Consider the following 25,929-nt stretch of genomic DNA (forward strand, 5'->3'; position numbering starts at 1 on the left):
CAGCTCTGACATTCTCTGTTCTAAGGTCTCTCCCAGCTCTGACATTCTGTTCTAAGGACCCTCCCAGCTCTGACAGTCTCTGTTCTAAGGTCTCTCCCAGATCTGACATTCCCTGTTCTAAGCTCTCCCCCAGCTCTGACATTCTGTGTTCTAAGGTCTCTCCCAGCTCTGACATTCTGTGTTCTAAGGTCTCCCCCAGCTCTGACATTCTCTGTTCTAAGGTCTCTCCCAGCTCTGACATTCTGGGTTCTAAGATCTCTCCCAGCTCTGACATTCTGTGTTCTAAGGTCTCCCCCAGCTCTGACATTCTCTGTTCTAAGCTCTCCCCCAGCTCTGACATTCTGTGTTCTAAGGTCTCCCCCAGCTCTGACATTCTGTGTTCTAAGGTCTCCCCCAGCTCTGACATTCTGTGTTCTAAGGTCTCCCCCAGCTCTGACATTCTGTGTTCTAAGGTCTCCCCCAGCTCTGACATTCTCTGTTCTAAGGTCTCCCCCAGCTCTGACATTCTCTGTTCTAAGGTCTCCCCCAGCTATGATATTCTCTGTTCTAAGGTCTCTCCCAGCTCTGACATTCTCTGTTCTAAGGTCTCTCCCAGCTCTGACATTCTCTGTTCTAAGGTCTCTCCCAGCTCTGACATTCTCTGTTCTAAGCTCTCCCCCAGCTCTGACATTCTCTGTTCTAAGGTCTCTCCCAGCTCTGACATTCTGTGTTCTAAGGTCTCTCCCAGCTCTGACATTCTGTGTTCTAAGGTCTCCCCCAGCTCTGACATTCTGTGTTCTAAGGTCTCCCCCAGCTCTGACATTCTCTGTTCTAAGGTCTCTCCCAGCTCTGACATTCTGTGTTCTAAGGTCTCCCCCAGCCCTGACATTCTCTGTTCTAAGGTCTCTCCCAGCTCTGACATTCTCTGTTCTAAGATCCCTCCCAGCTCTGATATTGTGTTCTAAGATTCCTCCCTCCCTCCAGCTCTGACCTATTTTTTAAAAGGATACTAGCGAGGGGACATTTTTATTGTTTTCTACCCTGTACAGAACACCTCCAGGACACTTTATTCCATTCCACAGTCCTTGAGTGTCTTATTTTAGGAAAGACACTGAAAGCAGAGTCATCTTTGGGTGGGCGACCAGGATGATGGGAAGGCTGCAGATTCAGCTGATGGCCAGAGCTGGGGATGTCTTTAGAACCAGGAGAGAGGGGAGTGTGGCAGGTCACTAACTGCATCTGGAGGTCTACCACAGGCACAAGGCACGACTTGGTCTGCTTTAAAGCTCAAAGGCATGACTGAGACCAACAAAATGAAGTTATAGGGAAATAGAATTAGCCCCAACAACAGAAAAAACAACAAGCTTTCCCAAAGTAGACCCGGCAGCCTTGGAAGGCTTCTGAGTGGATACTGCTGCAGGAAGGATGATTGCACAGGCATGGGTGGCTTCCTGTCTAGGACTTCTGAGATTCTACAGTGGTTGGGAAGGGCATTAGGATGCACTTAACATAAAAGTATGTACCTCCAAACCAGGAGAAATGATTTATGGATTCATTGTTGATTTAAATGAACTATTTAAAAGCCTCCAAAACGTGGCTCTCATTTTTCTAGGGTTTCCTTTTTCTTTTTAAAAAAGCATTTACTTTCTCTCTTAGTAAGAACTATAAGACAGACAGAGGGCTAGGCAAATGAGATGAAGTGACTCGCCCAGGGTCAGTCAGTTAGGAAGTGTCTGAGGTCACATTCGAACCCAGGTCTTCTTGACCTGGTGCTATATCCACTGAACCATCTAGCGGCCCCTAGGCTTATTTCTTTTTATTCACCACACCACTCTTTGTTCCCATCAGACAGATTTGCCTTGTACTCGATGGTCCTTCTCTTATCGCAAGTGCCATTGCACTAATGGTCCTTTAGACCTGGAATGCACCAATTTCTTGCTTCTAACTCATGGAAACCTTCGCCTCCCTAGCTTCCATGCCATCTCCTACGTGTGCCCCTTCCCCATCCTCTTCTACGCCTCCTCCCTGGCCGGTTAGTAGCATTCTCTCCTTGGAGTTATGGCTGGATTACTTCTTACTGGGTTGGGATTTACTCGCTGGTGTATATATTGCCTTTTCTGAGCAGAATGGCCCTTTGGGGTCTTTGAATCACTGGGGCTTGCATAATGCATAGTAGGGGCTAAATGCATGTTGATCAAACTCCACTATGGATTCCTTGGCGATGGGAGTGCCCGTGGATGTGTGCCGGGGCTCCTCTTTCCTTCCTGGGGCTGTAGCCCTGACATCTGAAGCAGGAGAATGAAGGCATTCCGGCCAGTCAGGGCTGACCAACATTCTCTTTGGGCCCCACTGAGGGAGGGAGGAGCCGGGGTCAGAGGCAGGTCTGTTCTTCGTCATGAACTGTTGACGCCTGCCTGGCACCTATATGAGGGCAAGCGCCAACTGTCCAGCTCTCCTTGGGGCCCGGAGGGTGGTTGCTGGGCTCATCTGGTGGATGGCCAAAGGAAGCCGGTCTGTTAAGGGCAGTTTGTCACATTGGACAAAGTGTCCTCTGGGAAAGCTGGGGAGTGTAAACCCAGGAGTAGAATCCAAGCTCATCCAGGAGCCTGAGAAATGTTGATGGATGCTAGATATGAGATCATGGGCAAATCATGCCATCTCTGGGGCTGCTTCATCATTTGTAAAGTGGGGATACTTACCTGGGTGCAGAGTCAAGGGCTAACAACCTGTTTTTACCATCAGTCTCCCTCTTCCATTCCTTTGCTTCTGCTGTTTCCTAGGCCAAGAATGTCTACCCTCCCTTTGCTGGACTTTTGAATTTATTTATTTTTTAAACCCTCACCTTCCATCTTAGAATCAATACTATGTGTTGGTTCTGGGGCAGAAGAGTGGTAAGGGCTAGGCAATGGGGGTTAAGTGACTTGTCCAGGGTCATACAGCTGGGAAGTCTGAGGTCAGATTTGAACCCAGGACCTCCCATCTCTGGGCCTTGTTCTCCATCCATTGGGCCACCCAGCTGCCCCCTTTAAAATCCATTTCAGACGCCACTCCTTCAGGAAACTGTCTGATTCACCCCAAATTCCCTCACTGTATTTCACGTAATATTTTGCACCCATAAGTTACACAAATGGTGTACTCTTGTTTATCAATGGAAGGCTCCTGAGGGCAGGGGCTGCTTTTACCTTTCTTTGGATCCCTAGTACTAAGTCTAAGTCAGAGTAAGCACCTACTGAGTGAACTGTTTCTTTCAGATCCTCCAATTAGACTGGAAGCTCCACGAGGGCAGCTAAATGCTGCATCCTCTTCAGTCCCTTCTTTGCCCAGGATCTTGCATGTGCTGGGCGTCTATCCGATAAGTATTCATTGACTCAGACTGAAGGGAGCTCAGGGACTTACTGCAATGGCCAAGTTAAAGACCGTCCCGTTTCTTTTTTGGGGTCAGAAAACCACGTGTTCTGCCTTCCCCAATCCCCACCCTTGCTGGAGTCGGATGCAGCCAGGGAAGTCCTTGGCTTGGCTCTATGCTCTCTAGACCCAGAGAGTTTCCCCGAGGCTGGAGTCTAAAGCACATGAACCCTCGTCCACCATAGGAATGGGCGGCTCCCCCGCAGACTGTATTCAGAAACAGTCCAAAAGGAATTCAGGGCTACTTTGCACCGTTTGAGCTTGTGCGAATCCCTGCCATTTCCCAGAGTAGGAGCCCACCTTTCTCCAGGTGGCATGTGGGTACTGTTAACCCCATTAGCTGACATGTATATAGAGGGTTTAGTGCTCGGTCAAGGCCGTTTCCTTCAGACTCTGGAAAGGAAATTAGCATCTTCTGGGCCACCAGGGGTTGGTGGTGTTTCTCTGGGAAGGCAGGCTAAGGCCACTGGCCCAGCTAACCCAACCCAAGGCTCCTGGGCAATCTCAGGAGTACACTGGCTACTTACACAGAACAGGGGTCCGACATGTAACTAACGTGTTTATTCCAGTACCATTCACTAACTTGATTGTTCCATTGAAACATCTGCATTTGCCCCTGGGAGGGCCCGAGACACAGCAGCATCTGTGTTCTGACCCATTGGCTAAGGACAGCCCCCTCGGCCAACAGTCTGGTCTTAGAGCTCGGAGAGACACCAAATCTTCCCCGAGAAAGAAGCAGCCCATTACCTGCAGAGTCTCTGTGGGGCAGGGAAAACCATCTTGTGGGGTTCAGCTATCACAGTGAATGATTCCGATCCTGGCCTCTGACACAGTACGTCCAGGCTCCTAGAGTGCTTTCTCCTGGGCCCCTCCGCTATACTAAACTAGGTTTGCTCCTCTTAGAGCAGGTGAGGACCATGCTGGTGGCACCGTTGGACCTTTTCTCTTTGGGGGCTGGTCCGAGAACACTGAATATCAGGATTAGTGACTATGTTTCGCTTGTCAGTCCCAGGTACTTCTTGCTTCCCTATTCCCACTCCCACCTTCTAATTTCCAAATGGGTGAGGCTGGCCTTGACCTAACTTCTTTTTCCCGTTCAAGGGGTATGTTAAAGAGTTTTGTAACCTTGGGGTGCAGAGTGATTCCCCTCTCCATCCCATGCCTACCTGCCTGTCTTTATTGTCTGCCTGCCCACAAGTCCTGCTCAGCCCTGGAGTCAAGCCTTTGCTTTGGTGAGATGGGACGACAGTGTGGATGGGAACCCTATAGGGCAGTGGAAATCATGTTAAAAAATCAGGAAATGGGCTTATAAAATCCTGCCCTTGGTATATTGCCTAGTCAATAAGTGTAAAGGTCCTCCTGCCAGGAGAAGGACCGAGTCCTTAAAAGATAGGAAACGTCAAAGTGTTACTTCATTGTCATTTAAAAAAAAAACCCCGACAAAACAACCCCAACCCCACAAAATTGGTGTAAACAAACCAAGCAACAGGACAAATCTTCCCCAGTGGCAAACATAGCCAACGCTTTAGCACCAGTCACCGATCTGCTTGCTCCCAGGCCTTGGGAGAGCCTGAAGAGAAGGAAGAGGTCATTGGCACATGGTGAAGACCCAACTCCAAATTTTGTGCATGTGATATGTATGAGAAGGTGGTGCCACTGTAGGGTATACGGAGATGCCCAGGCAAAGGTGGCTCTCACAAAAGTTGTCTTTTGCAAGAACTGGGCCATTGCTTGTGTATGGGTGTCCTCCCCCTTCTTGTGGGGAGTGGAGGGCTGTGCCCATCAGCCCCCCCCTGTAAAAACAAACAAAAAGTCTCTCTCTTTCTCTTTTTTTTTTCCTTTTCAGTTTTTTAAAATCTTCAAGTCTGAAGAATTCATCAGTTTGAGTTGGGGCAGGTCCATTTTGGGGAAATGGTTCCTCAGGTCCCCTGGGCCACCTGCCCACTTCAGTATCCCAGAGGGGAAACTGAGGCCCAGGAGGACTGGCTGTCACATGATGCTAGCAGCCTTCAGAGGGAGAAGAGAAGGAGGGCCAGTCTTCTTCTCTTCACATTCTTCTTCCTAAAAGCACTCCTCTCCTTCTGGTCTTGGTCAAGCATTACTGAGATCATTCTCTTCCTTGGTGGGAGAGGAAGAAACGGCTTTTGGTCTCAGACTGGAAAAAAAAATCTAAATGAGCCCTTTTCAAGACTGTCACTGCTATTCTTCATTCATTATTTGTCCTTTAAAAATAGTTTTCATATGGTTTCCCCCAAAATATCTTTTTCCCATTCCCTTTTTTCTTTCTTTTCTTATTTTTTTCCCCATTGCTTAAGTTTTCGGTGTTTCTGATGACTTCTCTCTCTGGAGTGGTTCCACCTGTTGCCACTGTCCTCAGAGCAGGTGGGTGACTCTGTGGCTGGACATCGGATGCTCAAAAACTGGGACTGGGGCACACAGGGGAAAAGGGGAGCAGGGCCGTGAGGAAGAGGAGAGTGAAAGTGGGGTGAAGGTCAAACTTCCACTGACTGGATCTGGTTCATTTGAGCTCGCATCACCTGAATACTGTTCAGAATTTTCTTTTGATGACCAGCTAGAGTGACACCGACACGAAGAATGTCCCTTTGGGGGAGAAACACAAATATACATGCATTGGAAAAAGGAGCCAGAAAGGCAAATGTGACAGCCCACCTTTAGAAGGAAGCCTTTCTTCCTCCTTATTCTCCCTCTCCTTCTGTCTTCCCTCTGAATGTAGCCTCACAAGCCTCTCCCTGCTCTGAAGTCATAACCCTTCTTTCTCTATACTTTTACGCTGGCCATTAATCATGTCTGGAGATTGTGGGAATGAATGAAGAACACAGTTAGCTCAAAGACAGGAAATGACCATGGTGAGACCCTGCCCCAGGTTCTGTTGGCTTATGGATGGCTGTCAGTCCCTGATGAGATACTTCCTCTTTAGAAGGAATGTGCCAGTGAGAGGGAGAGGAATCACAGCCTCTCAGAGTTGGAAGGGACCTCTAACCTGTACCTGAGCTAGGCTCATCTGGATAAGATGCCCTGCAAGTGATTAAGCAGCCAAAGTGCAAAGACCTCCAGTCTTCTGAGATAGCCCATTTGCCTTGGAGAGCTCTCATTGTTAAAAATTAAAAATCTTTCTCTGCACGGCTTCTAATTTACGCTCTAGGAGACCAAGTAAGACAAATCTGCTCCATCTTCTACATGACAGATCTTGAAGACAGCTCTCAAGCCTCTCCCAAGGCTTCTCTCTTCAAGGCTAAACACTGCCAGTTCTTATGGCTGATCTTGGTATTGTCTGATCTCCGGGGCCTTCACCAGTCAGGTCACTAATTTTGGGGGTTTTCTAATTTAAAGTTGTGTACTATAAAAGAAAGGGTGCTGGAATAGAAAGCAGGAGATAGCTGGATTTAAAATCCATTTCTGACACTAGCTATGTGACTATGGGTGACTTCTCATCTGTAAAATAGGGATAATAATACCAATAGGGCATCCAGGTGGCACAGTGGATATAGACCTGGGCTTGGAGTGTGGAAGACTTGAGTTTCCAGCCTCAGACACTAGTTGTGTGATCCTGAGCAAGTCACCTTAACCACTCTCAGCCTTAGTTTTCTCATCTGTAAAATGGGGATAATAATAGCATCTATCTACCTTTCAGGGTTGATGTGAGAATAAGATTAGAGAATGTTTGTAAAGCACTTTGCAAACTTTAAAGCATATATAGCACATAGCATAGAAATGCTAACTATTATGATTATAGGTTGTTGCTAATGTCCCTCCTAAAATGAGAACAATTAGAATAACTACCCATATTTATTTCGTGCTTTAAGGTTTTCAAGCACTTTATATATATGAACCTATTTGAGAAGGCAGTAGGGGCTTCATTGTTACCTAATACTTTGGTTATTATTCAGTTCTTCCAGTGGTTTTATGTCTGAGCTCCCCAACTAAGCTCTCTACGGGCAAGGGACCAAGCCTTATAGTTTTTGTACTGTCCTAGCTTGGGACACATGGTAGGTGTTTAATAACTATTTGCTGATTACATTGCATTGATTGTTCAACAATGATTTCCCCTGGGCCCTATGACTTACTAACATTATACCTAGACTGTCAGGCAGAGGTAGGATTAGGGATAGGCAAGGCAGGCAGCTTGCCTAGGGCATAACACCTGGAGAAGTGTGACAAGGTCCATTTTTTAATATGACTTTCTAATTCTTTTAATCTCAAGAAATTTTGTTCTCCATGGCTCAGATGTATTGATTTTGCGATTTGTCAAATTGCATGGGTTATTGTGAGGGCTCAAAGCCTCCTGTGGTCAGTCACAAACAATTTTGATTCCTTGCCTTGGGTGTAGAAACACCTTGTTCTTGCTTTGTGGTTTGATGGTTTGGACCCCTGCTAAGCTGCTTGGAATTTCCCTCCAAAAAGCCCCCCAAACCTGTATCATACCTTTTCTTTCTCTGACCAAGGTTCCTCAGTCTTCCATGCATAGCAGTTAAGCTGCTCCAGGGAGCTTTGAGATCTCACCTCTCCTTTTTGCTACAGATTGCTTTCCACACGAGGAGAGTTAAATGCCTCATCAGACACTCTCAGGTACACGTTAGCCACCAGGGCCTGAGGCCAGATCTCCTCACAGTCAATTTCCCTTTGTGATCTAAGCATGTTCCTAGCTCATTCCTGCAACCTGCAGACAGATGGGGACCAGCACATTCTCTCCCCAGAGATCTCCACTCTCTTAGATAACATGGAACAACTAGTCCCCAAATCCCTGTGGTTGAATCTGATGAAAAGAGCCAACAGAGGACCACAGAAACTCCCATGCAAGGTAATGAAGGAAAGGAACTCAGCTCTCCAATGCTAGTGCCCTCTGTCTCTAAACTGCCTCTTAATGATTTTATATCTGTTCTGTATTGTTGGTTTTTTTAAACCTTTATCTTCCATCTTAGGCTCAATATTGTGTGTTGGTTCCAAGGTAAAAGAGTGGTAAGGACTAGGCAATGAGAAGTGGTCAAGTTACTTACCCAGGGTCACACAACTAGGAAGTCTCTGAGGCCAGATTTGAACCCAGGACTTCTATCTCTAGGCCTGGCTCTCAACCTACTGAGCAATCTAGCTGCCCCCCTACTCTGTATATTTGTATAGGTTGTCTCCCCTGAGAGAATGTAAGTTCTTTGAGGACAGGAACTGTTTTTCATTTTGTCATTGTGTCCCTAGCTCCTGGCACACAGTAGGCAATTAAAATGCTCTTTGATTGATGGGAGGCTACCCTAAGCTACTAGCCTCACCCAATCTGCCACCTATGAAATACCCCAATAATACTTGGATATGTGGTCTGTGAGAGTTTGGTATTCTTCAGTCACTCCTCCAAAGCCAGGATTGGAAGTGGATGACTTCATATTGGCTGGCTGGCAGCCTCATCCCCTAGTCTGGGTTAGCAGGGAGGGGATGGCTACATAGTTGTGTTTATCTAGGCTTTCCCTGATGGGAGGAGAAGTTAGACCTGGGAGGGAGATAGTAAGGAAAATGACTAGCTCAGTAGAGGAGCTGAAAGTAGTTCAGGAATGCCTGACACTTACTCCATCATCATTTGGGAGACCACATCGAAGGACGTGAAGCCAGCATTGGCAAAGCTCTCCTTGTATTGGCCCATCTTGATGGCCTCCAGCCACTCGTCCACTGTGTTAAAGCTGGTGTAGTCAGGGACTGTTCGATCCAACAAGGGGAGGTTGATCCTAAGAGAGGGGCAGAAATGGTCAGAGACAGACAGAGAAAGAGAGAGTGAGTGAGAGAGAGGGAGAGAAAGAGAAAGAGGAGAGACAGTGAGAGACAGAGAGAATGAGAGAGTGGGAGAGAGAGAGAGAAAGAGAGAGAGAGAGAGAGAGAGAGAGAGAGAGAGAGAGAGAGAGAGAGAGAGAGAGAGAGAGAGAGAGAGAGAGTGTGTGTGGTGTTACAGATCAGAGGAGGGTAGGGTTTGGTGGGGTCATTTGGTCATAAAGAGAGACCTGGAGAAATACCTGAATGATGACTTAAGCCAACAGGAAAGACCCTAAAAAAATTCCTAACATTTAGATCTGAGAAAAAAGAGGGGGAAGGAAGAGGAGGGCAAAAGACTTGGATCACTTTTCCAATGAGAAACAAGGAAGAGAGCAAGGCGGCAGTAGCCATAGCCATAGCCACAACAGTGGATTTGAAGTCAGGCAATCTGGGTTCTAATTCTATATTTGACTGGTATGACCTTGGGCAGGGGGCTTACACTCTTTAGGCTAGAGTTCCTTGCAGAGTCACTACCTCAGTCCCATTACCTGGTTCCCAGAGTTACTAATGAGTGAAAAGAAAGGAAAGCTAGGTAAGGCAGTAGATAGAGGTTGGCTTTGGAGACAGAAAGACCTGACTTTTTTTTTTTAAGCCCTTACTTTCTGTTTTAGAATCAACACTGTGTATTGGTTCCAAGGCAGAAGAGTGTTAAGGGCTAGGCAATGGGGGTTAAGTGACTTGCCCAGGGTCATATAGCTATGAAGTGTCTGAGGCTAGATTTGAACCCAGGACCTTAGAATATAAGAATGTCAAAGCAGGGTAGGCTCTTAGAAAATGGAAATTCAGAGATGGAAAGATTCTTCAGACAATGGCAGAACTGGAGGACACTTTAGAACACAGAATGCCAGAGTTGGAAGAAATCCTAAAGATCTTCTGACCCAACCCCCTCATTTTACAGATTAGGAAATGGAATCCTAGAAAGGAGGAATTTACGTAAAGTTCATCTCATCCAACCCCCTGTTTGAAGCTTAAACTGCCTCTCCTGTATGCTCAACAAGTACCCATCCAACTTTGGACCACAAATGCCAGGGAATACTCTACCTCTCTGTTCTCAGTTGGATAGCTCTGATTTTTAGGAAATTCTTCCTCCATATCAGAGGAGTTTTCCTTTACCTGAGGCCCCTGAACTTTTTTTTAATATCTAGAAAACTGTATTACTTATAGTTAGAGATCTCTCTCTCTCTCTCTCCCCCTCCCTCCCTCTCTCTCTCTCTCTCCCTTCCTCCCCCCTCTCCTCCCTCCTTCCCTTTCCTTTCCTCCTCCTCCTTCTCTCTCTCTCTCTCTCTCTCTCTCATTTTATATATATATATATTTTTTTTTCTCTGTACTTGGATGTATGTTCTATAACTGGGTTCCTCTGCACTCCTATGTATTTTATTTTATTCATCTAAAAACATTATTCTAATAAGGGATCTTTAGGTTTCACCAAACTATGGAAAGAGTCTGGAACACAAAAAAGGTGAAGAACCCTTTGTGACACTGGGTGAAATGTGCCTGTGGGGCACTGGGAGAGCCATACCCAGAGGAGAGGGGAGCCATGGCTTTGAGGCTATTGGGGTTTCGAATCATTTTGTCCAGCGTGTTCACAATCTGCCCAAACTTGGGTCGGTGGTTCCGGTCTTTTTGCCAGCAGTCCAGCATGAGCTGGTGTAGGGCATTGGGGCAGTCCATGGGAGGGGGCAGCCGATAGTCTTGTTCTATAGCATTGATTACCTGAAAGACAAAAAAAAAAAGAATGATGAAGATGATGATGGTGATGACGTTAATAATCCCTTATCCCTTAAGGCACTTTAAAGTCCATAAAGCAAATCTCACAACAATCTTGTGAGGTAGAGACTATAGGCGTGTTATTTCCCCATTCTAAAGATGGGGATACTGAGGAGGGGACTGATGAGGGAAGTGACTTGCCCAAGATCACAGAGAAGAGTTGGTACCGAAACTAAGGTCTTATGACTTCAAGTCTTATGTTCCTTCCATACTAGCAAAATAGCAGTAATAGAAAACAGCAATAATCAATAAACTGACAAGTATTTACTAAGCACCATGGGATTCATTTACTAGTATTATTAGTAAATCCATTTACTACACTATGTGTAGACACCAGGGATACAAAGACAAAAGTAATATATTTTTGGACCTTCAGAAGCTTACAGTTTATTGGGGCAGGGGATACAACATGTACACAGATAAATATCAATAATAATTGATTATTACCAGCCCCATTCTATCCTCTGGGATAAAATACAAATTTCTTGGCCTTGCATTTAAGGATCCCCATGATTGGGTTTCAACTTAAATTTCCATTCTTATTTCCCATTGTTCCTCTTCTTATAGATCAAAGTTGGAAGGAACTAGAAAAGTGTTTTTATTCTTCCCTCTCATTTTACAGATCTCTCTCTGTCTCTGTCTCTGTGTGTGTCTCTCTCTCTCCTTCTATCTCTCTGTCTCTCTGTCTCTGTCTGTCTTTGTCTCTGTCTCTCTCTCTCTCTACCAGTTTTGTGGCTTTGAGAAAATCACTTCTTTCTCTGTCATAAGTTTTCCATTTGTGAAATAAGGAGGCTGGACTAGATGGTGTATATCTAGTACATTTAGTACATAGTAGAACTATGTACTAAAGCCCCTTCAAATTTTCATTTCATTATTCTAGGGCCCCTATGAACTCTGACATTCAGTACTCTGAGATGCTTCCTAGTTCTCAATTCTGTGTTCTAAAGGCCTTCTCAGCTCTGACATTCTTTGTTCTAAGGGTCTCTCTAATTCTAATAGACTGTGTTCTAAGGCTCCTTCTATCTCTGAAATTCTGTGTTTTAAGGTCTCTCCCAGTCCTGACATTGTTCTAAAGCCCTTTTCTAAAGTTCTAAATTTCCAACATGGATGTTCCACTCCTACAGACTATGATTATACGTGTGCTAATATTGATTCCCTATCAAGATTTTTGGGAGGCAGTGGGGTGCAGCAGAGAGCACACTATGCTTGGACCTGGGGCTGAACCCTATCTCTGCCACTCACTACTTGTGGGGCATTGGGCAAATCAGGTCCCAGACTGCAGGACTCAGTTTACTTCTCTGTAAAATAGGGTGCTTGGACTAGATTGCTTTTAAGGTCTATTCTAGGCCTAGGTTTATGATTATAAGTTTCTTGAGGGCAAAGACCAAGCTTATACTTTCTCTTATTTAAAAAATTTTTTTTAAATTTTTTAAAAAATCCTTACATTCCATCTTGGGAATCAATACTGTGTATTGGCTCCAAGGCAGAAGAGTGGTAAGGGCTAGGCAATGGGGGTCAAGTGACTTGCCCAGGGGCACACAGCTGGAAAGTGTTTGAGGCCACATTTGAACCCAGGACCTCCTGTCTCAGTCTGGCTCTCAATCCATTGAGCTACCCAGCTTTCCCCATACTTCCTTTTATTTATTACAGCTTATAGCACAAAGCTGATGGAGTAGCAAGTTACTAACTAAATATCTGATCACCGAGTGATTGCTTGATAGGTTATTCCAAAATCTCACTCTTTTGTGCTCTGCTCACTCATGTGAGCTCTATTGGGCAACTTGTGGGCAGATGTGGGGGGGTTCCCAGAAAGAGCCAACATCTGGTAGACACCTGTTGGGATGGGGGCAGGGACCAGTGGCTTTCAGTAGGTATCATCTACCACCCTGTGGAATCTGGACCAACCCCATGCCATCGGTCTTCACCCTCCAAGGAATTATTGCAGTCAGAAAAAAATGTAGGCTTTTTCTGTCCGGTGTTTTGGCAAAAGATCCTACGTTTATTTCAAAGGTTCTCTTTCTGTCCCCTTGAAAACTTACATCTTGATTGGTCATGTCCCAGTACGGTCTCTCCCCATAGGACATCACTTCCCACATGACTATGCCATAACTCCACACATCACTGGCAGATGTGAATTTCCTGTACTGGATGGCTTCTGGAGCTGTCCAGCGTATGGGGATCTTCCCACCCTGGAGAAAGAGAAAGAATGAATTACAGATGTGCAGATTTGAATCAGGAGAGACCTTAATCCAACCAAAAAATATGTCGTCCCACTGGAATAGACCTGATATGTGGTCAGCCTGTCTTTGGAGACCTGCAGTGACGGGGAACCTGCTCCCTCCTGCTATTTCATTTCTCTTCCGGGCAGCGCTCAGGTTAGGAAATTTTCCCCGAACTCAAGCCTAAATTAGCTTCTTTATCGTTTCACTCATTAGTCCTGAATCTGCCTCCTGGGTGAAGGAATTGAGGGGATTAGGACAGCCAAGTGGTTAATTGCAGGAACTGAGTGAACCACAGTGACTCTATCTTGTGAATCAATTCTGAACCTAGCTTAGTTCTCTTCCTATTTAATTATAAGCCTGGTCCAAATTCTGTCTGGTGAGAAAAGTTTATTCAGTTGTGGGAATTGGGAAGAAACTTTATTGCTATTTGAACCTAGCCCTGTGACTGGGAAACTGGACCACCCGGTACCTTAATCAAGGACCTAGGATATTGACGGGAAACCCAGAACCTAAGACTGATGGAAGGAGTTTCCTCATACTTGTACATCTCAAGCAACCTTTATATCTAGCCTGAAAAGTGGTCCTTTACTGATCAATCAGTTATTATTTCCATGTTCCTTTGACTGCTTACAGATACCCGAGGAGGTACAGTGGTATACCGCTTTTCCTGAATTCAGGGAATTATACATGTTTCTTCTTCCCTTCCAAATTTGGAAAGTCCCTAATCTTTCATCCAATTAGCAATCAGATTATCTAATGTTGTGTTGTTCTCTTTTAATTAATTGGTCTTCTTTGATAGTTTTTAATGTATAAAAATCTGTTTCCTCCTGTGTTTGGGGTCCAATCCTAAGCAGAAGAAGGGAGTACGTCCCATTTTGTTAGGCAATTAGCATGCACTCCTTAATAAATTGATACGCTCAGGAAATCAACCTTTATTTCCCCAATCATTTCATTTTTTGCTCATTACATGGGGCCAGGTAGGCCCCATATATTCTTCTTCCACATAACAGCCTTTTAAAAAACCCTTACCTTATCTGATCACCGAGTGATTACTTGATAGGTTATTCCAAAATCTCAGTCTTTTATTAAGTATCAGTTCCAAGGTAGGGGCTAGGCAAATGGGTTAAGTAAACTGCTCAGGGTCACATAGCTAGGAAGTGTCTGAGACAAGATTTGAACCCAAGACTGTTCATCTCTAGGTCTAGCACTCTATCCACTGAACCACCTAGCTGCCCTCATGACAGCCTTTCAAATAATTGAAAACTGCACTCATGTCTTCCTTGAGTCTTTTCTTCTGCAGGGTAAATACCCCCAGTTTTTTGAAACGGTTCTCTTATTGTACACATCTTCACCATCCTGTTTGACCCATTAGGGATGAGCTCCAGATTGACAGATTGAGCAAGAGCCAGAAAGAATATAGGAGCCTAAGGAGCTCCCTATTGACCTTCCTTGGGCTCATAAAAAAAAAAAAAGTCATTTCCGTTTTTACAGAGATCTTGTTTTTCTAAATTCAGGCCAAGTAGACATTAATTTTTTCTTCTTTTTTTTGTAGTCATGGGGCTAATTCTCATTGAGCTCACAGTATACTAAAACCTAGATACATCTCCCCATACTGCTGTAGAATAGTTGATTTTTTTAAAAACCAAAGTTTAGAACTTTTAATTTTTATCCCCATTACATTTCATCTTATTAGATTCAGCTCATTTCCCCCAGTCTCCTAAGAGCTTTTTTAGATCTCAATTCTTGTATTGTGCCTTGCATACAGTAGGTACTTAATAAATGTCTATTGGATTGAATTGAATCCATTGGATTGTTAGCTTTGTTTCATTTTCAAATTCAATAAATCTGCTATTTATGTTTTCATTCAGTTTATTGCTAAAAATGTTGTGACTTTACAGTGGAGAGCATTGAATTTAGGTTCTAGATCTAGTGTTTTTGAGGTCCCTTCAAGCTCTGATTTTCAATGCTATAAGGACATATTTGACTCGGATAACCTTAGTTTCTTTGGATCCTCACATCAAGGACATGGTGTGTGTGTTCTAAAGTACCTCCCATCATGGACATTCTCCATTAGGTCTAACCCAGGGTGGACATTCTATGCTTTGGGTCCCTTCTAGTTTTAGGTTCCATGTTCTAAGGTCTAAGATCACTTCCAGGGCTTCCTTCTCCAGTCCCTTTATGACAGGGTCTATGATTCTTCCACCCGTGCTGTAAGATTTTCAATTGTACTCAAGGTTTATGAAACTAAGAAACCCAGAAACCTAGGACCTCTTTGGATCACCATGAGAGAGATTTCCTGAGGGCCATCATGTTTGCTGCCCTTTGAGGCCAATCTTTCTTCCTGAGTCTTGGTTTCCAATCTCTAAAACCAACACCCAAAGCAATAACAGTTGACTTTAACTTCCATCTTGTAGGTTAGAGGATCATTTTCAGAAATCTACAGAGGGGCAGCTGGGCAGCTTTATCCTGGAGTGGGGAGGATGTAGGTTCAAATCTTGCCTCAGACACTTACTTCCTAGCTATGTGACCTAGAGCAAATCACTTAGCTCAGCTCTCGCTGCTTTTCTCTCTTAGAATCGATAATAAGACAGAAGGCAAGTTTAAAAAAAAAAAGGAAAGGAAATCTCTAAGGGGACGCTCTCCTTAGGTTTACAGAATAATGGAAACTTGGTCCAGTGGGTTTTTCGTCCTGCCTCCCTGGGACGGCTGCCATAGGCTTTGCTAGCTTGCATGTCCCTCTCCAAAGGACTGCCTTTTCTCTTTACATTAATTACCAGGGCACTGGTGTAGGTGGGGTCAGAGGTATCATCCTCCAGGAAGCGGGAGAGTCCAAAGTCGGACACCTTGCAGACCAAGTTGCTATTGACCAGAATATTCCGGGCGGCCAAGTCTCGATGGACGTAGTTCATGTCTGCCAGGTACTTCATGCCCGCAGCGATGCCCCGAAGCATGCCCACCAGCTGGATCACTGTGAATTGCCCATCATTTTGCTTTAGAAGAAACCAGAGACAAAAGCAGAATGAGAAAGATATTAATCATGGACAATAGCCCAAGATTCATAGAATCTCACAATTTTTTTTTAATTTTAATTTTTTTCCGAGTTTTCAATCTACTTTAAAAAAAAGTCTATTTAGTCAATTTAGAAGATTATTCCTTGGTTACAAGAATCATAGAATCTCACTATTAAAAGAGATTTCTAGGTATCTGAAGAGCCCTTAAAGGAAACTGGTTCAACCCATTCCTGAAGCAAGAACCCTCTCTACAATATCTGATTGAAGACCTTCCCAGATGGGGGACTCATGACCATATTCAACTATTAAAGGGATTAATTAGGAAAAAGATGATTTCTCTAGTCCCTCTACCCAGTCTAGAGTATGTACCCTAACCTCATCACAGCTCTTTCTGCCTGGCTTTCTCCACAGGCCTTTCTCTATCACACGGGAGTTACGGGAGTAACAACACTTAAACAGTGACTAGGATTACTGACCTCTTATATATGTGACATTTTCTGTTCTAAGGGCCTTCCCAGTTCTGACATTCTGTGTTCTAAGGCCCCTCTCAGTTCTGAGCTCTGACATTCTCTAACCCCTAACATTTCTTTAGCACAGAAACAAAGGAGTTTAGCACCTAGTGGGTGAGAATAATTAGTCAAACTGGGAAGCCAGCAGACCTGTGCATTGTTAATAATCTGTGAGCTACTATCTAATTAATTCCCCCTCTAGCTCAAATGAATTTATCTTAATTGCTTCTGGTATTATTTTCTCAGCATGAATTACAAAGTTGGTTTGAAGGTAGTCCGATGCTGCTGGCTTTTGGTACCTGGAGCATTTCTGTACTGCTTGCCCAGGGGCCAAAATAGCTAGTCAGGGCTCTGTCCCTTGAGGCCCGGCTGTGAGCTCTCTTTACCAGGAAGATTAGTGTCCTCAATGTCCTTCCGACCTCCCATATGGACCCACTGTTTTCCTCATTCTTCCCTTAGGCTGGAATATTTTCCTTGTTTCTGTTCACTTAGTTTAGTCCTAGTAATCCCTTTAAAGCCCAAATTGAGTTCTACCTCCTTCAGGAAGCTTTCTCTGACTGCTTTCATCCAAAGGGTGAAATCTTTGGTGACAGTTTCACCAAAATGGTATTTAACTTACACTGTCACAATTAGTGGTTATTATGTACCTTCTTTATATATGTGACATTTTGGTCTAAGGCCCCTCCTAGCTCTAATGTTCTCTGCTCTACAGCCTTTCCCAGCTCTAATATTCTGTTCTATAGCCTTTCCCAGCTCTAACGTTCTCTGCTCTGTAGCCTTTCCCAGCTCTAATGTTCTCTGCTCTGTAGCCTTTCCCAGCTCTAATGTTCTCTGCTCTGTAGCCTTTCCCAGCTCTAATGTTCTCTGCTCTGTAGCCTTTCCCAGCTCTAATGTTCTCTGCTCTGTAGCCTTTCCCAGCTCTAATGTTCTCTGCTCTACAGCCATTCCCAGCTCTAATATTCTGTGTTCTGCAGCCTTTCCCAGCTCTAATAGCCTCTGCTCTGCAGCCTTTCCCAGCTCTAATATTCTCTGCTCTACAGCCTTTCCCAGCTCCAATATTCTGTTCTATAGCCTTTCCCAGCTCTAATATTCTCTGCTCTGCAGCCTTTCCCAGCTCTAATATTCTCTGCTCTATAGCCTTTCCCAAGTCTAATATTCTCTGCTCTGCAGCCATTCCCAGTTCTAATATTCTGTTCTATAGCCTTTCCCAGCTCTAATATTCTCTGCTCTGCAGCCTTTCCCAGCTCTAATATTCTCTGCTCTATAGCCTTTCCCAAGTCTAATATTCTCTGCTCTGCAGCCATTCCCAGTTCTAATATTCTCTGCTCTGCAGCCATTCCCAGTTCTAATATTCTCTGCTCAACAGCCTTTCCCAGCTCTAATATTCTGTTCTATAGCCTTTCTCAGCTCTAATATTCTCTGCTCTGTAGCCTTTCCCAGCTCTAATATTCCCTGCTCTACAGCCTTTCCCAGCTCTGAACATTCTATGTTCTAAGATTACTTCCAGCTTTTACATTCTGTGTTCTAAGGTCCCTCTCAGCTCTGACACTGTGTCTCAAGATCCCGTCCAGTTCTGATATTCTCCATTCTCAGGACACTTTTCCATCTGACACTCTATGTTGAAAGAACCCTCCCAGTTCTGATATTCCATGTTGTAAGGTCTCTTCTTGCTCTAAAGTCCCATGGGCTAGTGTTCTACAAACTAAGGTCCCTTCTGGTAGAATGTGAAGGGGTTTCAGCTGTGAGTCTGAGAGGAGGAGGGCTCAGAGCTGCCTTTAGTTGTGAATAATACCCTTCACACTCACTTCCCCCAATGCCCTGATACCAGAAATCAGTGGCATGGTCAGGAAGTCAGAGCCCTTGAATATTTTAATGAGAGTGTGAAGCAGTCATTGCCTATATTCAGAAATAAGGAGGAAGATACTAGTGTGAAAAAATGAGGAGAGAAAGGGATTTGACAATGACCTGGCAGTAGCAAACCTAAGAGAAAATGAGTCAGTATAAGTTTATGGGGGTCTTTCAAGAGTGGATTCCTGGGAGTTTTAGGAATGATTCTGGACATGGATGCCCAGAGGGTTGGGTATGCCCTTAGGGGGGGCTTGGATCTATGGAAACATAAGAAGACTGAGTATTAAAATATTGCTTGACATCTTTCTGATTGGAAATAGCATATCTTGGTTTCAGGGTCTCCTCCAAAAGTGATTTTGGCCTCTGGAATGATGATAAACCCCATTAGAAGTGGGATATCTTAATGGCAAAGTTTTTTATTCTTTTTTTCTAAATTCTTTTTTAATTTGAAAAATTTTATTTAATTAATTTAAACTATTTCCCCATGGTTACATGATTTATGTTCTTCCCCTGCTCCCCATTGCCAATGAGCAATTCCACTAGGTTTTACATGTATCACTGATCAAGACCTATTTCCATATTTTAATGACAACCTTTTGAATTCCATATGATAAAACAAATACTCAGGTTATGAATTAGTAGCATGACTTTGAATGGGTTCAGGCAACCCTCTTGCTTTGACATAGTTTGTTCTAATGATTTGTTTTCTGGTCTTGCCATCACTGACCCCCTTTCTACTTTCTGCTCCCCTCCTCTCCTCTTTTCTCCTTTCCCTTATTTCCTTGATCTACTCTACCTTCTCTTACCCGGAGAAAGGAATCCAGAGAACCATTCTCCATGAACTCAGTGATGATCATGACTGGTGTGCTCTTGGTGACCACGCCTTCTAGGTGAATGACATTGGGGTGATCAAACTGGCCCATGATGCTGGCCTCGCTCAAGAAGTCCCGGCGCTGCTTTTCTGTGTAGCCTGACTTGAGGGTCTTGATGGCCACAAAGATTTCTCTTTTGCCTGGCAGCTTTAGGTGGCCACTGCAGACTTCACCAAATTCCCCTGGAATGGGCAGACAAAAAGGGACAGTGGATCATTCACAAGATGGCAGTTCTCTTCCATGTCATCTCCACTCACATGGCTCTACAGAGATTGTTGCTTTTCCTTCCCAAAGACTAGCCCATCTTCTAGATAATGGATCCTAACCATATTCTCCAACTCTCTTTTTTAAACCCTTATCTTCTATCTTACAATCAATACTGTGTATTGCTTCCAAGGCAGAAGAGTGGTAAAGGGCTAGGCAATGGGGACCAAGTGAGTTGCCCAGGGTCACACAGCTATCTGATATCAGTTTTGAAACCAGGATCTCCCATCTCTATCCATTGTGCCACCTAGCTGCCTCCTACCATGTTTTCTTCCATCTACAGTAACTGGACCTCTAGAGAAGAAGGATCAAAAATGGTGGGAAAAATTGATTCCTCATTGAGAAATAAGTAAATGGCTTCTCCCCCTCTCATCCCAAGACCTACACATCTGCAATGGATTCTCCCAGAAATTGAGGGGGATCTCAGATGGCAGAAGCCACAATGTTCGTGAGGGCCCCCCCACCACCTACCTGCTCCAATCACCTGCTCAATTTTGACACAGGAGATGTCAATTTCCTTGGCAAACTCTCGAACGGCTTCATTGGGGTCTTCGTAGGTGAAGGGGTCAATGTAGATTTTCATGCCTGGAGTCACTGGGAGAGGGGGATGAGATCAGAGCTCAGTCACACCAAACTGTGGGCACTGATACAGACAGAAATCTGGGAAGGAGCACTCAGCTACAGGCAGACACTCTTAGGCAAGGTAAAGCCATTCCTAAGGGCCCTCCCAAAGGAAGTCTATTCAAATCAACCAGGAGAAAGGAATATCCCAGAGCAAGACAGTGAGTGGGTGATGAGGAAGTGGGGAGTCAAGAAGGAAGAGGGAGACTTGAGGAGAAAGGATCAATGTACAGGAAAGTTAGTTTATGAGAATTTAGTGCCAAGAAGGACTTTAGAGGTCATCTAACTCTTCTCATTTTATTGATGAGGAAACCACTGGCCAGATAGGGTTAACATAGCTAATAAATGTTGGAGCCAGAATTCAAGCCCAGGTTTTCTGAATTTCCAAGTACTGGGCTCTTCCCATGGTCTCATATTGCCCCTTGTGCTTGTGAGAGTAGCGGTTCTCAGAATTCTCCCCATCCTTCGAGGCCCAGCTTGAGTCCCATCTCTTCCATGATGTCTTCTCTGATCCCCCTATTCAAAGGACTATCTCTTGCCTCTGCATTCTGACCACATTTATTGTCTATACAGTTACTTCTCACATATTGCCTTAAGTAACTATGTCTAGATTTTATCCCTCATGGATTATATATACTTTTAGAGTGCAGGGGCTGTGCATATTCATATCCATGATAAGCTACATCCCTAAAAACAAGATGGCTTTGAAAAATAGATTTCCACTCAAAAATATTTCTTTTCAACCAATTGGAAAGTATCGTATCAGCTGTGAAAGTTACTTCCCCAAATTCTTCACTTCAATTGAAGAAGTTTCCTTCTTTATCCCTAGCCATGTCTTTCCTCTGCATCAAAATCTTCAATGGTTTCTCACTGGCCACTGAGGTCCCTTCCCATTCTAGATCTGTGATCGGTGTGCAGACTCCTGGGGCCTGATTGGTATCCATTGCCCTCCACCATTGGGCATGAACCCATCTTTCCTGTTTTATCTCAGATTAGGGTCACAGATTTTGAGCTGGGAGGGATCTTACTGGTTGTCCAGCCCCATCTTCGAGAGGGGAAGTGACTGTCTATAGTCAGTGACACAGATAATAAGAATTTGAATGTAGGACCTTTGATTCCACATACTTTCTGCTGCACCATATGGACAACCAGTGAATCCCTCTTGGAGCCCTCTATGTACTCTAGCTAAACTGGATCATTCTCTCCACTCCTCTGGTCCCTGCGTCCCCATCTTCTGCTTCTCTTGCCTTGGTGCCTCTGTGGATTTCTCTGCTTAAAAGGACAATGACAATGGACATTTATCTAGTGTTTGAATGTTTACAAGTTGATTCATCACCAGGACTCCGTGAGGGAAGTGTGGCTGAACTGTTGTTTCAGTTATGTTTGCCTCTTGGTGACCCATTTGGGGTTTTCTTGGCAAAGACAAAGGAGTGGTTTGCCATTTCCTTCTAGCTCATTTGACAACTGAGGAAACTGAGGCCAACGGGGTTAAATGATTTGTCCAGGATAACATAGGCCAGATTTGAACTCAGCAAATGTCTTCCTTCTTGACTCCAGGAGTCTGCCTGATTCCTGACTTCCTGACCTAGTTGCCCATGAGGGAAGTACTACACTACTAATTGATCTCTTTTACAATGGGAAAATTGAGGGTGATAGTGATCAGTGACTTGCCCAGGGTCACTCAGCTAGTGGCTAAGGCAGGATTTGAATTCAGATCTTCTTGACTCCAGGCCACAGTACCACCTAGCTGCTTCTGATTTGGGGAATGCAGCAATCCAGATTCTTGATTATAGACTTCAGAGCTGGAAAGGACCTTAGAGATCATCTTATTTAAGCCTTTCATTTTATAAGCAGAAAACAGATATTGAGAAGGAAAATAAGTTGCCCAGGATCAGATCATTTGTAAGTGGCAGTCAGGGTTTGAACCTAGGACTTTGCCCTTTGTGGATCATAATGTGCTCCAAGAAATGGGAACCAGTATTAGACTATGGTTCTCTGGAGATCCCTGAAGTTTAGCTGTCAGTAAGTTAGCTCACTCTCATTGCACAGATTGGCTGTAAAAGACACGAGATCGTTCCTAGAACCTGGCTCTTGGATCTGGGGCTGAGCATGTGGAAATTCCCCCTGAAATAGTCAATCAGCCTGTTTCTCCCTTCCTGAATTAGTCCTAGTCAGGCACTGGTGTCAGTTCCCTGGCAAAAAATAAAAAAATAAAAAAAATTTCCTTTCTTCTCTAGGTTTTTAGCTTTAAAAGATTTGCAGACTCCTCCTTGCAAAGGCCTGCGGCTTACCTGCCCGTATCCAGCTCCAAGGCTTTGATCTTCCCTCCCTGCTGAAGAGCGAGGAAATCTCTCCTGCTTTAATTGCCAGCTGGGGCTAGGAGCTTGTTGGTCAGATCTTGGTGCTAACGAGGCCCACTTTCGAAACTCAATCCCCACAAGGGCTAGTTAGAGCTACACAAGGAGAAATTCTCTTCCTTGGTTGCATGCCTTGCACCTGCCTTTCTGAAACGCTAGTCATCAATCCAGTTGGAAACCTGGCTAGTGGCTGTCATGTGGACTGGGTGTGGGAGTGGGGATGGCTCAGAGCTAAACCATCACTTCTACTGGGAAGATGATTTGATGCAGGAACCTCATTTTCATAGATCATCAGGTCCCAGTGAACCAGCATGCTTAGAATTTTGGAGCCATTCTGGTAACTTGAAGGGCTTCTAGAGTAGAAAGTATACTCCCTGACGATGAAGGATTCTGGGTTCTAGTTCTTCCCCTAACTTTAGCTGTATGAGATAATATTTGCAAAGCACTCTGTGAACCTTAAAAGAGCCATATATGCATTAGCTATGAAGAAGATGATGATGTCACTTTCCCTCTGGATATAAATTACTTTCTCTGGAAAATGAGGGCTAGATGAATTATAAGGTCCACCCCAGTGCTGCTACTGCATGTTCTAAGGCTTCTCCCAATTCTGGCCTTCTAGGTTCTAGGTTTTCTCCTGGTACTGACATTCTAGGTTCTCTAATTCCTTGGCAATTTATGTTCTAGGCTTCCTCTTGGCTCTGACATTTTGTTTTACTCTACATCCTGGTTCTGATATTCTATGTTCTAGGCTCCCTCCTGGCTCTGACATTTTGTTTTACTTTTCCTCCTGGCTCTGATATTCTATGTTCTAGGCTCCCTCCTGGCTCTGACATTTTGTTTTACTCTTCCTCCTGGCTCTGATATTCTATGTTCTAGGCTCCCTCCTGGCTCTGACATTTTGTTTTACTCTTCCCCCTGGCTCTGATATTCTATGTTCTAGGCTTCCTCCTGGCTCTGATATTCTTTGCTCTAAGTTTCAGTCTAGCTCTGTTGTTCTATGTTCTTACATTCATTCCAACTTTGCTTTTCTAGATTTTAACAATCTATGTTCTAAGATCCCTCCCAAATTTAACATTCTGTATGCCTTTTTCTTTTGAGACTGGGTGTCCCTCTCTTGCCCAGGTTGGAAGTATAGCAGCCACTCATGGGCTTGATCCTAGTGTTGACTGACAACTTTTGACCCACTCCATTTCTGACGTGGGCCAGTTTGACTCTCCCTTGACATAGTCTGGTGGCCCCATGATCCTGGAGGCTCATCATATTGGTGCTAGTCAGTGTGGATACTAGATTGACTTTATTTTTGATTTGATTTGATTTATTATTAACTGATAGCCTCGGCCTCCCTAGAAGCAGGGATTACAGATGTGTGCCAACACCATGCTTGGCTGCCATTCTATATTCTAAGGTCCTTTATAGCACTGACTTTATGTCCTGAAGTCCTTTCCAGCTCTTGCCATGTTCTAACATGCCATGTTCCATAATACCTTCCAGATCACTCTCTATGACTCCATGCCCTTTTTTCTCCAAAATCAAAGGTCTAATTATGTAAAATTTTCTGATTTTGGAACTCCTTCAGAAAATGCAAGGGCTCACATTCGTGTCTTGGTTAACCAAAGTCAACGCTACCAGATCTTTGTGAACTCAAGACCGTGGGGAACCATTGTTTCATCCTCCTTGATAGAATGGGAGATACAGTCATGGCAAGCCTTGGATCAGGCACCTGGTAGTGCTCATTGCTTCTCCTCTGGCAACTAGAATTGCTTTCAAATACGATAATGGAGAGTCAGTACATACAGTAATGGCGCTCTCCGTGACAATGAACACCAGCCTCTCCTCACTCCAATCTATCTCCCACACAACAGCCATATTGATGGTCTCCACACAAATGTTCCACACCATGTTATTCTCCTGCTCTGAATTTTGAGGAGCTCAGTTCTACCTCTAGGACAAAAGACAAGCCCTTAAAGGCCCGCCACACTCTAGCTCTGATTTGCCCAGCCAGCTTTTCTTCCCACTTAGAGAGGGGAATAAGCATTTATTAAGCATCTACTGAGTGCTGGACACTAAGCTAAGCACTTTACAGATATTATTCCATTTGATTCCACGTTAGGACTTCCTGCTGCATATTATGTTGGGTTTTTGTTGTTGTTGACAAAGATATTGGAGTGGTTTGCCATTTCCTTCCCCAGTTTATATTACAGACAAGGAAACTAAGGCGAATAGAGTTAAATGACTTAGCAGGGTCACATAGCTAGTAAGTATCTGAGGCCCAATTTGAACTCAGGTCTTCCTGGCTCCAGGTCCAGTGCTCCATCCACTATGCCACCTAGCTTCCCTGGAGACTGTACTACATGAATTTATAAACTGAAGCAAATCTGACCCCCAGTTGCTGCCTGAACTCAACAATTCTATCTCTCACTTCCAAGCATTTGCCTGCTTCATGTTTTAAACAGACTTCCTGTTGCTTTCTCCATGAATTCTTTCCTGATCCCCTCCAATTCCACTATTTCTGAAGCACTTTGATGTCTCTTTAACCCTATCACACCCCGACGGTGTAGTATATTTGTTTGCGTGTGTCCATTTTACATAGATGTTTCATTTATCCTCCAAACACTCCCTGACCACACCGATTCATTCCCAGAAATCCCAGGACCATTTCTACCCATTTTATAGACAAGGAAAGTGAGCCCCGGAGTGTTTAAGGACACAGGGCTAGTGAGACATGGAGGCAGGATGTAAGCCAAGACCTCTTTATTTTCATTTTACTGCCCCTCATCTAGAATAACTCACCCTTTTATAGATCAGGAAACTGGAACCCAGAGAAGGTATGTAATTTTCCTAAGGTCACACAGTAAGAAAGTAACAGAGTTGGCTGGAAGCCCCAGGTGTCTTAATTCTGACATGAGGGTTCTTTCTAAGAGCATTGCCTTTCTGGCTGCTTGATATTTTTAGCAAAAATGGACCAGCTCTTTTTCATTTAGTCAAACAGAAAAGCTACATGGTTAACCTGGTTGCTGGGCCCCCCTCTGAAGAGAGGCTCATATTTCTGGAATTGGGACCATTGCTTATTTGGGAGGAAGGGGAATGTAGGCAGTGCCTTTCTCCTTTATGGACCAGGGCAAGACTGGAGCTGGAGGAGCCAAGAACAAGGAAGTCACCCACACTAGAAAGACTGGGTTGTCCTTAGGTCCTGAGCTTGAACCGCAGGAAAAGGGAGGGATGGAAAACGAGAATCTGGAAGCCTTTCCTCTGCTCCTCTTCCTGAC

The 25,929-nt window shown here is 44.4% G+C and overlaps 1 protein-coding gene across 3 annotated transcripts in view; it reads right to left on the reverse strand.

Moving 5' to 3' along the window:
- Window positions 1-3,930: 3,930 nt before the first annotated feature.
- EPHB2 (EPH receptor B2) overlaps window positions 3,931-25,929 on the reverse strand; it is a 309,543-nt gene continuing 287,544 nt past the window's right edge. For all 3 annotated transcript variants that reach the window (XM_056795607.1, XM_056795606.1, XM_056795605.1), the window contains exons 10-16: window positions 20,157-20,279; window positions 19,356-19,603; window positions 15,956-16,171; window positions 12,999-13,148; window positions 10,712-10,905; window positions 8,955-9,110; window positions 3,931-5,985 (exon numbers count right to left, since the gene is read on the reverse strand). In XM_056795607.1, coding sequence (XP_056651585.1) covers window positions 5,877-5,985; window positions 8,955-9,110; window positions 10,712-10,905; window positions 12,999-13,148; window positions 15,956-16,171; window positions 19,356-19,603; window positions 20,157-20,279 — 1,196 coding nt within the window. In that variant the 3' untranslated portion in view covers window positions 3,931-5,876. The remainder of the gene's footprint in view (window positions 5,986-8,954; window positions 9,111-10,711; window positions 10,906-12,998; window positions 13,149-15,955; window positions 16,172-19,355; window positions 19,604-20,156; window positions 20,280-25,929) is intronic.

The sequence above is a fragment of the Monodelphis domestica genome, chromosome 4 (genome assembly GCF_027887165.1).
Source record: "Monodelphis domestica isolate mMonDom1 chromosome 4, mMonDom1.pri, whole genome shotgun sequence".
In the NCBI taxonomy this organism is placed as follows: Eukaryota; Metazoa; Chordata; class Mammalia; order Didelphimorphia; family Didelphidae; genus Monodelphis; species Monodelphis domestica.